The 11,573-nt window shown below is 44.4% G+C and overlaps 3 protein-coding genes and 1 non-coding gene across 4 annotated transcripts; 2 read left to right on the forward strand and 2 right to left on the reverse strand.

Moving 5' to 3' along the window:
- Nucleotides 1-2,422: 2,422 nt before the first annotated feature.
- On the reverse strand, nt 2,423-2,503 carry V8C40DRAFT_t27. Its single transcript has one exon. It is a non-coding gene; the product is annotated as a tRNA-Arg (tRNA).
- Nucleotides 2,504-2,640: 137 nt separating this feature from the next.
- On the forward strand, nt 2,641-5,157 carry V8C40DRAFT_228652 (conserved oligomeric Golgi complex subunit 6). Its single transcript, XM_083212311.1, has 2 exons — nt 2,641-3,113; nt 3,168-5,157. Exons 1-2 carry the CDS (start codon nt 2,766-2,768, stop codon nt 4,917-4,919), a joined length of 2,100 nt encoding a protein of 699 aa, XP_083078566.1. The 5' UTR covers nt 2,641-2,765; the 3' UTR covers nt 4,920-5,157.
- V8C40DRAFT_228654 (CBS domain-containing protein) lies at nt 4,974-7,079 on the reverse strand. Its single transcript, XM_083212312.1, has 3 exons — nt 6,342-7,079; nt 5,820-6,283; nt 4,974-5,753 (listed from the first exon to the last, which is right to left on the reverse strand). The coding sequence occupies exons 1-3, from the start codon at nt 6,681-6,683 to the stop codon at nt 5,114-5,116; spliced, it is 1,446 nt and encodes a 481-aa protein (XP_083078567.1). The 5' UTR covers nt 6,684-7,079; the 3' UTR covers nt 4,974-5,113.
- Nucleotides 7,080-7,300: 221 nt separating this feature from the next.
- V8C40DRAFT_228657 (importin PSE1) lies at nt 7,301-11,531 on the forward strand. Its single transcript, XM_083212313.1, has 6 exons — nt 7,301-7,645; nt 7,721-7,940; nt 8,026-8,201; nt 8,256-8,687; nt 8,747-10,818; nt 10,893-11,531. Exons 1-6 carry the CDS (start codon nt 7,463-7,465, stop codon nt 11,098-11,100), a joined length of 3,291 nt encoding a protein of 1,096 aa, XP_083078568.1. The 5' UTR covers nt 7,301-7,462; the 3' UTR covers nt 11,101-11,531.
- Nucleotides 11,532-11,573: the final 42 nt, after the last annotated feature.

Raw genomic sequence — 11,573 nt, forward strand, 5'->3', positions numbered from 1 at the left:
GATTTAAATTATTTTATATATATATTTTAAATTTAATTTTAAACTTTATTTAATTATATTTTATAATTTAAATTTTTAAAATTTAACTTAATTAATTATAATTAATTAAATTAAATTATAAATTAAAGTATAGTTTTTTTAAGTTTTTTAATAATAAATATAACTTTTATATATATATTATTTATTATATTACTAAAATTACTTATAATTTCTTTAATATAAATACTATATATAAAAATTATCTTAAGTAAATTTACTTTTATTAATTAATATATTATAAAAATTATAAATTTTATTTACTAAAAATAAATAATATAATATATTTTCTAACTAAGTTATAAAAATTAAAAATCTTATAAAATTATATATATTTACAAGGGTATTTATAGTACTAAATCCATAGCCTCCTAGCTACTAATATAAGTCTAAGTTTACTATATTATTCTCTATAAAGCTAACCTCCGAGTTATACTTATAAGATTAGCTCATAGTCCAAGATAAACCCAATCTTGGCCAAAAGAGTACCCGTAAATAGTACACCACTAGTGTCAATACGCTCAAGCTTGTTACTAGATTCGCTCTTTAAGCTAGAATCAGTGCTTTCCAACAAATCTCTGATGAAGGATTGGTAAATGTTGTCATCTGAGATCGCCGCGCTGAAGACGTCGAAACAAATCTGTCCGAAATTGCAACGGTTGAGGAACAGGAAGCAGTTGAGACTCTTTTTGGGTTTGACGAATGGATGCCCAGTGACGAATTCGTGGATCTGGCGAATCCATTGTTGATGCGTTGACGTTGAGCCTCAACATGGTTGGCAGCATTCTTCTGCCTTGGATCAAAGGAGTCATAAGGGTTAATCCATAACTTTGATACTTCGAGTGGGTGCTGTCAATACCAGGCATAGTTGGTTCAATAGCGCCATGGTGAGTAAAAAAAAGCCTTGCAGAACAGGGCCTCGAGTAAGTTGCTTTGAATTTGATACCATTCATCAGATATTTGATTGGATGGCGACTCCCAAAGTTTGATGAAATTGGCCGTTCCATGACCGTTTCCAGCCACAAGATGAAATAATGAAGAGTATCATGTTTTCCCAGGAGGAGATATTGCATATGTTGGGAAAATATTCGCCGTCTGGGGACATTACACTGCCCAACATACGGTCAAACGTGTTTAGAATTCCTGGCGTCGGTAGCAAAGCTGGCATAACCAACCGGCGAGGACCAATGGCTGTCTTTGCTCTGTCTTAACTTGATACAAGTAAGAGCAGCGGTAGAAACAATCTTGCCCTGCAGTTCTATAATTTCTGGCCTGGTGGTTGCGAACAGCATGTCCACAACGGCATTGGCGCTACTGTGAGCTTCTATCGCAGCCTGATACGGGAGAGATTGGGCGCCAATTAGGCGGTTACCTAGAATATCGTCAAGCAAGCGTAGAGCAACAGCTTTCAAGTCTGACAATATAAAGGGGTGATGAATAGTGGTGCTCTTTTTAACTAAAGTAAGCATCTGGTACAGTAAAATTAGGGGGTCGGGGAGACTAACAACTCTGACTTCTTCGGAAAGAGCAAGCCACTTTTCATCATCATGCTTTGGGGACATAACTTCATTGTGCAATTTCTCGTTGTAGGGAACGATATCAATGATGGCAGAAGCAACCTCGATGGAAGGCGTTATCGTGGACTGTCGCAGAGGCCGTAAAGTTCGTTGATCGGGACAATACTGAACTTTATGGCTCTTTTGACCTCAAATGGCGCAAGGCTTGACCTTTGGGCATTTGGATACAAGACGGCCTGGGCCTTTACAAAAGACACATGTCAAACACTAGTTGCATGGGCCTTTGTGACCCCATCCCGCCACACGATATACAACATCTTTCTTCGGAGAGAGGCACCCTAAACTAACCTGGTGAGTTGACAAAACGAGCTCTTAAGAGAATAAAAAGTCTGCAATATATACAGTTTGAATACAATGAAAAGAGCATATGATAGCCGCGGATGAGAGAGAATACGGGGAGGATAGTGATAAGGAATCCCAATTCTTGCAATCTAAATTCAATTAATTAGCTATTTGTTCCAGTGGCTCATTAGGTGTCAGCTACCTGCTTTGCTTTAAACAGGAGAATTTTTGTTTCTGTGACAGCTCACGCTTTAATACATTATTTCGTGCAGAGATACAAGGCTCTAGAGCCCCTAGCAATTGGGTGCAAGTAGGAGGTGCATAGGAAAGGGCTGTGTAGAGGTAAGGCGGGGTTGACCTTGGATGAGTGTATTGACTCTGCTCCCCTAAAATATAAACAATTTAGAGAAAAAACAATAATGAAGTAAAAACCAATGTGCAATAACTTGTTTATATGTATTAGCTAGATGGAATAAAAAGCAGAAATATTAGTTTCGCTTTATTTAGACTAAATGAAACGCAAAAAAAACCCCCCGCGGGACTCGAACCCGCAATCTTAAGATTCCATCTATAGAAGTCTTACGCCTTAGCCATTAGGCCAGGGGGGCTTGCTGAGCTATTGCTAGCTCCTTGTTGTGATAGGACACCGACTCAGTTCACTTATAAGCATACACCGGTCTCCAAGCCCTTTTCCCAAAGCAAGTAAAAGTTCAATTTCTCAACCTAATACTTAACCTTCTTTAAAATTAAATAAATAATACCCTTTTTAAAATTTAATTATTAATACTTTATATTTTAATAATTAGTATTTAAACATTTTATTACATTTAATTTAAAATTATTAAATAATTTTAATTACTATGAAATCGTATGACTTACACGTCTACGGTTCATACACCAAAATTACCTTATGTAGTCGCATCTCGCTCTTCGACTGCTCCAATGGCTTCACCGAATAGTGCCAATCCTCATCATGGCCTATCGTGGACCTCTTCAAGTGCACCTAGTGGGAAAGGAGCTGATCTTATGGTCCTAAAGGCTGCATCTGTACTTTCCACTTCTTATTCTGATAACGACTTTCGCGATGCCATTCTCTTAGCCGATCAACGATTCGTGGGAAGCAGTGGTAAAACTAGGCGCCTACTTCGTCTGGATCTTCTAGGAGAAGCAATTAGCTGCAATGGCGAAATTGTTAAAGAAATGGGCGCTGTTGCAGAGGTACGTTAGACCCTACCCATTCCCAACAGGATACTGTGGTAGTAACCCAAGCAGCGACTGAAACTCGTCCGAGGAGTAGTGGATAGATTGAACTCTAGGATCGAGGATATAAAATGCCAAATCGATTTGGCTCATGATCGAACCGCACCGGCATTGCAAGGAATGTCGTCCCTTTTCGAGCAGCGCATGGAAATCGAGAGGAAGCAAGAGACTCTCAGTGCAGTTGAACGATATTTCGTTATGACAGAGGACGAGATTGACTCTCTTACTTCAACTATCAGACCAGTTGACAATGCATTTTTCACCAATCTACAAAAGGCAAAGAATATCACTCTTGGTTGCGACATTCTACTTGGATTTGAAAACCAAACCCTCGGCTTAGAATTGATCGACCGGACGTCCGTGCATATAAATATGGCTTTCCAAAAGCTTTACAAGTGGGTTCAGCAAGAATTCAGGACACTGAATTTAGAAAATCCCAATGTGAATCCTTGCATGCGACAGGCTTTACGAGTCCTTGCAGAAAGGCCTTCTCTGTTTCAGAATTGTCTGGACTTTTTTTCAGCATCCAGAGAACGATTTCTATCAGAAGCTTTTCACTGCGCCCTTACAGGCATTACACCACAAGGGACCGAAGATGCAACTACTCGGCCTATTGATCTAACAGCACATGATCCTCTCCGTTATGTCGGCGATATGTTTGCTTGGGTTCATTCTGCCACGGTGGGCGAGAGAGAAGCGCTTGAGACTCTTTTTGCGGTCGACAAGGATGATGTATTCAAAACGTCAACTACAAGTCTAAATGCAAATATCTGGACTCTACCCTCGGATGAGGCCTCGCAAGGCACCGATTTTAAAGTTCTCGAAGCCCTCAACCACCTAATGGATCGTAGTTTCTCGCCTGTTGTTCGAATACTACGCCAGCGGGTCGAGCAGGCAGTACAATCCAACGAGGATGTCATTCCTGCTTACAAGATCTCTACGCTTCTCAATTTCTACAGAGCTACCTTTGAAAAGCTTCTGGGTTCAGGATCGGGCTTAGAAGATTGTACAGGAGGTCTTGAGAAAGAAGCTAAGAGACAGTTCCGATCACTCGTCAGAGATAATATTCTCTCCATCCAAGGAGAGTTCCAGCAAGTCCCTTCGAACCTGGAACCACCGCGATTTCTTCAAGATGCCTTTAAGCAGCTTGGTACCATTCTGCAGACTTACGAATCCTCCTTATCTGCGTCTGCAGATTCTGGCAGTGAGGCACAGAGCATATTGTCCCAGGCTTTTGATCCATTTATGTCTGGCTGCGAGGAGATAGCAAAGCCTATGACGTATCCCGAGGGCGGAATATTCCTTGTCAACTGCAAACTTGCGGCGGCTCTCTGTCTTGACAGCTTTGAAAGTACAATTTCCCGAGCGAGTCAGATTCGAGAAGATATTTCAAGGGACGTCCTGAACTTGGTTGATAACCAACATATTACTTTTCGCCAGAAATCGGGTTTGGATACCCTGCTAAACTACTCAGACAACGGTAAACTTGCTGAGATAGATCAAGCTTCTGTTATTCAAGCAAGCCAGGAGCTCGACGATTTTCTTCCTTCCGCATTGATGGACGCAATGGACAGGTTGAAGGGACTACAAGATTCAGAAATAGCTCGTGCTATTGTAGAACAGGCAGCTGAAAAATTCTGCACTGATTTCGAGAGATTGGAAGAGGCTATCGAAAGGCAGAGCGGCGATGAGAACGTATCCAGTCCACTCGGGGACTTAAGATTCTCAAGGACATCGGCTGATATCCGCGTGCTCCTCTCTTGATACTGAAAAAATAACGATGTTAAACCAATATACTTACTACCATAATATATTAATGAGCTCTCAAAGTACATGCTTCACTCTTCATGAATTACATCGTATTTAGCATTATCAAGGAGTATGAACATTTGTGCAACGCCTGTGTCAAGAACAGCCTCAAAAGTTTTCCGCGAATTCAACTCGAATATCACAATACGTTACCTCCTCGTTTCCACGCTGGACCGTAAAGACTCTACGCTGGGCCGTACGGAGCTGCTCGAGCTGCGTCGGCGGCGTACTCTCTGTTCCCATGGCTCAGAGGGGTGCAATCCTGTAGATTTGGCAAATATGTTGAGAATATCTGTTAGCGAGACCACTCCGATTAATTTGCCTGACAACAGAGCCCCGGCCATCGAGGCTGCCGGAACAGTGACTGCAGGCACAGCAGATGCAATGGGTCCTGGAACTGTCCCCGCTGATATAGAAGTCTGTGATGTGGTCATTGGTGTCGTAGGCGTTGACATAGGTGACGATTGTGGTCCTGCATCCACAATCCACATCCGATGCGATTTTGTTGCCACCAATTTGGCTACGGTATGTGCCAATGTTGAGTAAGGGTTTACGTAGAAAACGGGATAGACATCTTGTCCCTTTTCTACCCCTTTTTCGTTTAGAATGATGGAAATGAAGTGCATACAAGAGTTACCAAGCAAATATGCACTCGAGGAGCTTGTCAAATGCCGCACATCCTTTGTTGAGATGTTGCCCACCACATTTTGTCCGTTGTCTACAATAGCTACGCTTGAAAGGCCCTCATCATACATGAGTGATAAAGCTTCAGTAAGAGGAGCGTCGGCGCTAAGGGCTTGTCAGTTCGAATTCCTGAGTATGTAGGGCATTACTATTGGCGTTGAGTGTACTCACTGGACTGAGATTATCGGCCGCACTCCAATTCCTAACTCTTGTAGTGTGACTGGATTAAGTCGGTCAATGGTGGGAAAATTGATCCCTTCGTTCCAGAAGAACTCCACCATGCGAAGTTGGCTTATAATCCCAATAACATTCCCAGCTTGTTCAGTAACCAAGATTCTGTGTATTCCGCTACCAAGCTTTTCTATAGCTTGAGCTAGATTCACACCTGAGTTCAATTTGACGATGGCTTCTCTGGAACACAAGGTCTGGATCTCGCGAAGTGATATACGAGCTCCTCCTTGAGCCTTGGTCATGATATCATGAAAAAGCGTGGCTTGATCACTCTCAGGCCGAGAAACACCCACAACGGTGAGGAGGTAGGCGTTCAGATCGTTATAATCAAAACAGAATGTTGGCGATGTAGCAGAAGCTTCGTCTCTGACGAGAACAACGCCGGTTGAACTCTGGAGGAGCATCTGGTAATGGCGTCAGTATGGACAGAACAACCATGCGAATTCAATGGGTCGCATTTACCAATGTGGCTTCCTCCACGCTGCCTCCGATTTCAATCCAGTTTACATCCTCAGCTGTAATAAGCTCTCCTATGGTGATGTCTCTCCATTCCCGCCCGACAAACTTGGGGTTTTGGTGTTTGTTGGTAGAAGGTGGGTGAATGAGAAGGTCTTGGATTGCAGCTTGGGTCAGAGAGGGGTGTCGATGGCGGGGCGAAGGTGGAGGATTGCGGAATCCTTCAGTGAAGCTTTGTCGATGGGAAGCCTTGCTGGTGCTCGAGCTCGAAGGCGACCTGTGTGGCGACGGCGAGGCCTTTGCCTCAGGTAACTTGGAGGGAATATCTGAATCGGTATTGAAAGACATATTAAATCCTGCTGTTGTTGCGTCCTTATCCGTTACATATTAACAGGATTTCATAGAGAGAACAGCAAGTGGGTAAAAGTTGATCGAAGAGTGAGTGTATGGCGTAGGTATGCGCAAGCGAAGTAACTTGTAGGTGATCCAGAGAGGATGTACCAGTTGTACTCCTCTCACCTCACTACGGCCGACCTTAGCAGTACCTGTGGTGGTACTCAGCACGTCGCAATACTGTAAGAGGCTTCCTCGGTAGCTCCATTGCTCCATTCTTTTTTGCGATCTTAGGTTCTAGTAGGTACTTTTAGGTAGGTGGCTCAATCTCGGGTATCTTCATGAGACCGAAAGCACCTTGAATTCTTTGCCACGAGATACATGCCAGGGAAATATTGTGTTTACTCAAAGATGATGCTAACGCTATTAGATGTTATAAGTTTTTAACGAGTTTCAAGGCCGGCAATTGATTAATCTCACCAATTTTGATGTGAGCATGTACTTATCGGCTCGAAGTACCTACCAGATACTCGGCATAGTTTCAACTGATTAGATAGGCACTATCGCAGTTTAATTTTTTCAGCACACGCCCAAGACATACCACACACCCTTCCCCTCCCCCACCTTGCTCTGTTACGCCCACCACAGAACTTCGATTTCTGTATTGCCTACTTTTCTTTTTTGTCCAGCCGCTAACTGAGCCGCGATAAAGAGTCTTTACCTCTCGACCTGATTGTTCAAACAACTTCGCAGGCATAGCTGCGCGGCGTTCTCGTCCGTTAGCCGTCGCAATCATGTCCCTTCTATCCCCAGACATACATGCAGAGCTCACGCAGCTTTTGCAGGCACTTCAGGCTTCCGACAATGGCATCCGATCTCAAGCTGAGGAGCATCTCCAGAACAGCTGGACAAACTCGCGTCCAGAAGTCCTTTTAATGGGACTTGCGGAGCAGATACAAGCCGGTGCAGATAATGCGGTATGCTTCACTCCCACGAGGTTTATGACTTCTAAATGATTGGTGTATGGGCTGCTCCCTAACGTATTTATGTAGATTCGATCTTTCGCTGCCGTCATATTCAGACGGATTTCTTCAAAAACCCGGAAAACCGACACTGGGAACAACGTGGATATGTTTTATTCGCTAGTAAAGGATCAAGCCATCGTCATTCGCCAGAAATTACTCGAGACCCTAGGCTCTGAGACCGATCGAGCAGTTCGAAACAAAATTAGCGATGCCGTCGCTGAGGTCGCGCGGCAATACACAGATAATAGTCAGTCTCCATAGCCAGCACTGCGTCTTATCCGATCCTTGGCACGCTTCTCAATTGATACTAACTCATATATTTTTTTTTGTAGATGATTCTTGGCCGGAACTTCTGGGAGCGCTCTTCCAGTTAAGCCAGGCACTAGAAGCTGAAAAGCGCGAGACCGCATACAGAGTTTTTGCTACGACTCCTGGAATCATCGAGAAGCAACACGAGGAAGCCGTTCTGCAGGCCTTCCAAAGAGGATTCAAAGATGACGCAGTACAGGTACAGTAATTCGTTCGCATGATGGAGGCAGCTTCTGACCACTGTTTTCCTTAGGTCCGATTGGCCGCTATGGATGCTTTTGCATCTTTCTTCAGGACGATCAGCAAGAAAGGCCAATCCAAGTACTATGCTCTCATTCCCGATGTGCTCAATATTCTCCCCCCTATCAAGGACAGCCAAGACTCGGATGACTTGAGCAAAGCTCTCGTGGCCCTCATTGACCTGGCGGAGACGGCACCGAAAATGTTCAAACCTCTCTTCCACAACTTGGTCCAGTTCAGCATCTCGGTAGTCCAAGACAAAGAACTGGATACTATTTGCCGACAGAATGCATTGGAATTAATGGCTACCTTCGCTGATTATGCCCCATCGATGTGCCGAAAGGATGCGTCTTACACGACCGATATGATCACTCAGTGCCTGAGTTTGATGACTGATCTTGGCGAAGATGATGACGATGCTACCGAATGGCTGGCGTCTGATGATGTGAGTAATCGATAGAGATGATTCAATCATAGGGGCAATTTACTAATTGTATTCCACAGCTTGAGGCAGATGAGAGCGATCAGAACCATGTTGCTGGAGAACAAACTATGGATCGCCTGGCTAATAAGCTGGGGGGCCAGACAATTCTTGCTCCCACCTTCAACTGGCTTCCGCGAATGATGACATCCATGGCTTGGAGAGATCGACATGCTGCACTCATGGCGATTTCTGCCATTTCGGAGGGCTGCCGGGATCTCATGATCGGAGAGCTTAGCCAAGTTCTTGACTTGGTGATCCCAGCTCTCCAAGATCCACATCCTCGTGTGCGATGGGCTGGCTGCAACGCTTTGGGGCAAATGAGTACTGATTTTGCGCCCAAAATGCAAACCGATTTCTATGACCGGATTTTGAAAGCCATTATTCCTGTCCTCAACTCGCCAGAGGCTCGTGTAAAATCTCATGCGGCTGCAGCCCTGGTAAACTTTTGTGAAGAAGCGGAAAAGTCCATACTGGAACCCTACCTGGATGAGCTCTTATCACACTTGTTTCAACTGCTTCAAAGCGAGAAACGATTTGTTCAGGAGCAGGCATTATCCACAATCGCAACTATAGCCGACGCGGCCGAAGCGGCATTTGCAAAATACTACGATACCCTAATGCCTCTTCTCGTCAATGTTCTTCAGACTCAGAGTGAGAAGGAGTATAGGCTACTACGGGCCAAAGCAATGGAGTGTGCAACTCTTATTGCCCTTGCTGTTGGAAAAGAGCGACTTGGCCAGGATGCCATGACTCTTGTGAATCTCCTAGCTCACATCCAGACAAATATCACGGACGCAGATGATCCGCAGGCACAATATCTTATGCATTGCTGGGGTCGTATGTGCCGCGTTCTTGGTACTGATTTCATTCCTTTCCTTGAGAATGTTATGCCACCACTTCTTGAACTTGCCATGGCCAAGCCGGATATCCAGCTGTTGGACGATGATGAGCAAGCAGAGCAAATGCAAGGCGAAGAGGGCTGGGAGTTTGTACCACTCAAGGGCAAAATGATTGGCATTCGCACTAGTACCATGGATGACAAGAATATGGCTATTGAGCTCTTGGTTGTCTATGCTCAGGTGCTCGAAGCTGCTTTTGCACCATTCGTTGCAAACATCATGGAGAAAATTGCCCTGCCCGGTCTTTCGTTCTTCTTTCACGATCCTGTCCGTTATATCTCGGCCAAGCTTGTCCCGCAGCTGCTCAGCTCGTATAAAAAGGCTTACGGTTGCCCTTCAAACGAGCTAACTGGCCTGTGGAATGCGACCGTGGATAAGCTATTGGAGGTACTCACGGCTGAACCAGGAATTGATACACTTGCGGAGATGTATCAGTGTTTCTACGAGTCTGTGCAAGTCCTGGGCAAAGAGTGTCTTACGATAGACCATATGAACCGATTTATCGACTCCTCGCTCTCTGCACTGGAGGATTATAAAGACCGGGTGGCAGAGCGTGCTGATGCTAAGGAGGGGGCCACTGCTGATGACGTGGAGGACGAAGCAGAGGAGACCCTGATAGCGATCGAAGATGACCAAACGCTTCTCTCTGATATGAACAAAGCATTTCACTCTATCTTCAAGAACCACGGCGTTTCATTTCTGCCCGCTTGGGAGCGCCTCATGTCTACTTATGAAGGATTTCTTTCGTCACCTGATCCAACGCAGCGACAATGGGGTCTCTGCATCATGGACGATGTTTTGGAGTACTGTGGCCCCCAAAGTATTCGATATGCGACGTACATTCAGCAGCCCCTTATTGATGGCTGCCAGGATGCCTCTGCAGCGATCCGTCAAGCAGCTGCGTACGGTATTGGAGTTGCAGCACATAGAGGCGGCGCTGCGTGGTCCCCCTTCCTGGGCGGATCAGTGCCGTTCCTGTTTCAAGTCACCCAGGTTCCCGATGCGCGGAACGAAGACAACGTTTATGCCACAGAAAATGCCTCAGCTGCCATTGCCAAGATTCTCCATTACAACTCCGGCAACGTTGATGATGTTAACACAATAATAACGCGGTGGATCGACACATTACCAGTAACCAACGATGAAGAAGCAGCACCGTATGCCTATGCATATCTAGCAGAGCTGATCGATCGGTGAGTTGCATAGCATTTACCCAATGAGTAAAGAATGATAGAAACGAGGGCATGTGGCTAATTCAAGTTTGCAGTCAATACCCATCCGTAATGAACCAAGCTGGCAAGGTTTTTGTATTCATTGCACAGGCTCTGGAAGCAGAAACACTTCAGGGGCAAACGGCTAGCCGTGTAGCTGCCGCGACAAAAATTCTTCTAACTGCTGCAAATGTAGACCCAATGCCACTGCTTCAGCAATTCTCTCCAGAGTCACAACGAACTATCATGGGATATTTCAGCTAGGAGTGTTCTGGTCACTAGACAGCCAAGGTTCATTCGAGAGATTCGCGCGGGTTAAAAGCTAGCGAGCAAATAAAAAAACAATACAGCTACTCCTAAGGTACTGCTGGCGCGCTTGGAAGGTTGGAAACACTAAGCGGAAATTTGCCAAGATATATAGTACGGGTAGAGTAAATAATATGAGAGAAGGACTGAATGTGTCTTAATAAAGAGGAATAGTAACAGTAGTATACCTGATGACGGAAGCACTGGTATTTTATACAAACGAGACCAATCTTTTACTAGACGCTGGGAGCGTGAATTTTCAAGCAGGTATTTCAAAAACTAGGAACGGTCCTTTAATTAATCAGTCAAAACAGCACTAGTAAACATTTAGCAATGTATGAATCAAAAAAAGAAATAAACGTTTTCATTAAGACTACGAAGAATAAAACTGGAAGTAAATCTATTTCGTCTAAGTTAATATATTAGTAGAT

The sequence above is a fragment of the Trichoderma camerunense genome (assembly GCF_050948025.1).
Source record: "Trichoderma camerunense strain CBS 138272 chromosome Unknown V8C40scaffold_1, whole genome shotgun sequence".
In the NCBI taxonomy this organism is placed as follows: domain Eukaryota; kingdom Fungi; phylum Ascomycota; class Sordariomycetes; order Hypocreales; family Hypocreaceae; genus Trichoderma; species Trichoderma camerunense.